This window comes from Carlito syrichta, unplaced genomic scaffold, assembly GCF_000164805.1.
Source record: "Carlito syrichta isolate Samal-C Ts95f unplaced genomic scaffold, Tarsius_syrichta-2.0.1 Scaffold301965, whole genome shotgun sequence".
In the NCBI taxonomy this organism is placed as follows: Eukaryota; Metazoa; Chordata; class Mammalia; order Primates; family Tarsiidae; genus Carlito; species Carlito syrichta.
The window spans coordinates 1-764 of record NW_007246061.1 but is presented as its reverse complement, the minus strand read 5'-3'; the positions used below and the strand labels follow the sequence as shown (position 1 = coordinate 764).

Below are 764 nucleotides of genomic sequence, written 5' to 3'. Positions count from 1 at the left end.
GTAGCCCGGGTTGGTGGGGGACGGGTGCGTGTGCGTGTGCTGGCTGGGGCAGCCGAGGCTGCCGAAAGCGCCGTTCTGGTAGCCCAGGGTGGACGCGTAGGGCAGCGCGCCGGTGGCCAAGGTGTGGGGCACTTCGCCCATCTTCTGGATGGCGCTCGAGCTAAACTGCGCGGGGTCCAGCAGGGAGTAGGGCGCCGAGGCGGGCGGCAGGAAGGCCCGGGCTTTCTCGGGCGCGCCCAGGAGGCCGTCGGAGGCCCCCACGGGCAGGCCGGCCGCCTTGAGCGGGTCCGTGTCGCCCAGGTAGGGCAAGGGGAAGACATACCTGTCCTTCTTGAGCAGGTTCTTGGGCTTGCGCCGCGGCCGGTACTTGTAGTCGGGGTGTTCCTTCATGTGCTGCGCGCGGAGCCGCTTGGCCTCGTCGATGTACGGCCGCTTCTCGGCCTCGGACAGAAGCTTCCACTCGGCGCCCAGGCGCTTGCTGATCTCGGAGTTGTGCATCTTGGGGTTCTCCTGGGCCATCTTGCGCCGCTGGCCCCGGGACCACACCATGAAGGCGTTCATGGGCCGCTTGATGTGGTCTGAGGGTTTGGACATGGTCCCGGCGGCTCGGCGGGAGGGGCTGGAGGGCAGGGGCCCCGCGGGCGAGCCCGGGCGCGGCGGGCCGGCTGTCTGTCCGTCCGGAGCCGCGGCTCCGCGCTCCCCGCGCCTGGGCGCCGCGGACGGGAAGCCGGAGAGAAGCCCGGACCCCGCAAAGTTCAGCTGAT

The 764-nt window shown here is 70.9% G+C and overlaps 1 protein-coding gene across 1 annotated transcript in view; it reads right to left on the bottom strand.

The window, feature by feature from the left end:
* SOX14 (SRY-box 14) overlaps positions 1-758 on the bottom strand; it is a 1,965-nt gene extending 1,207 nt beyond the window's left edge. The window contains exon 1 of the mRNA XM_008055834.1: positions 1-758. Coding sequence (XP_008054025.1) covers positions 1-594 — 594 coding nt within the window. The 5' untranslated portion in view covers positions 595-758.
* Positions 759-764: the final 6 nt, after the last annotated feature.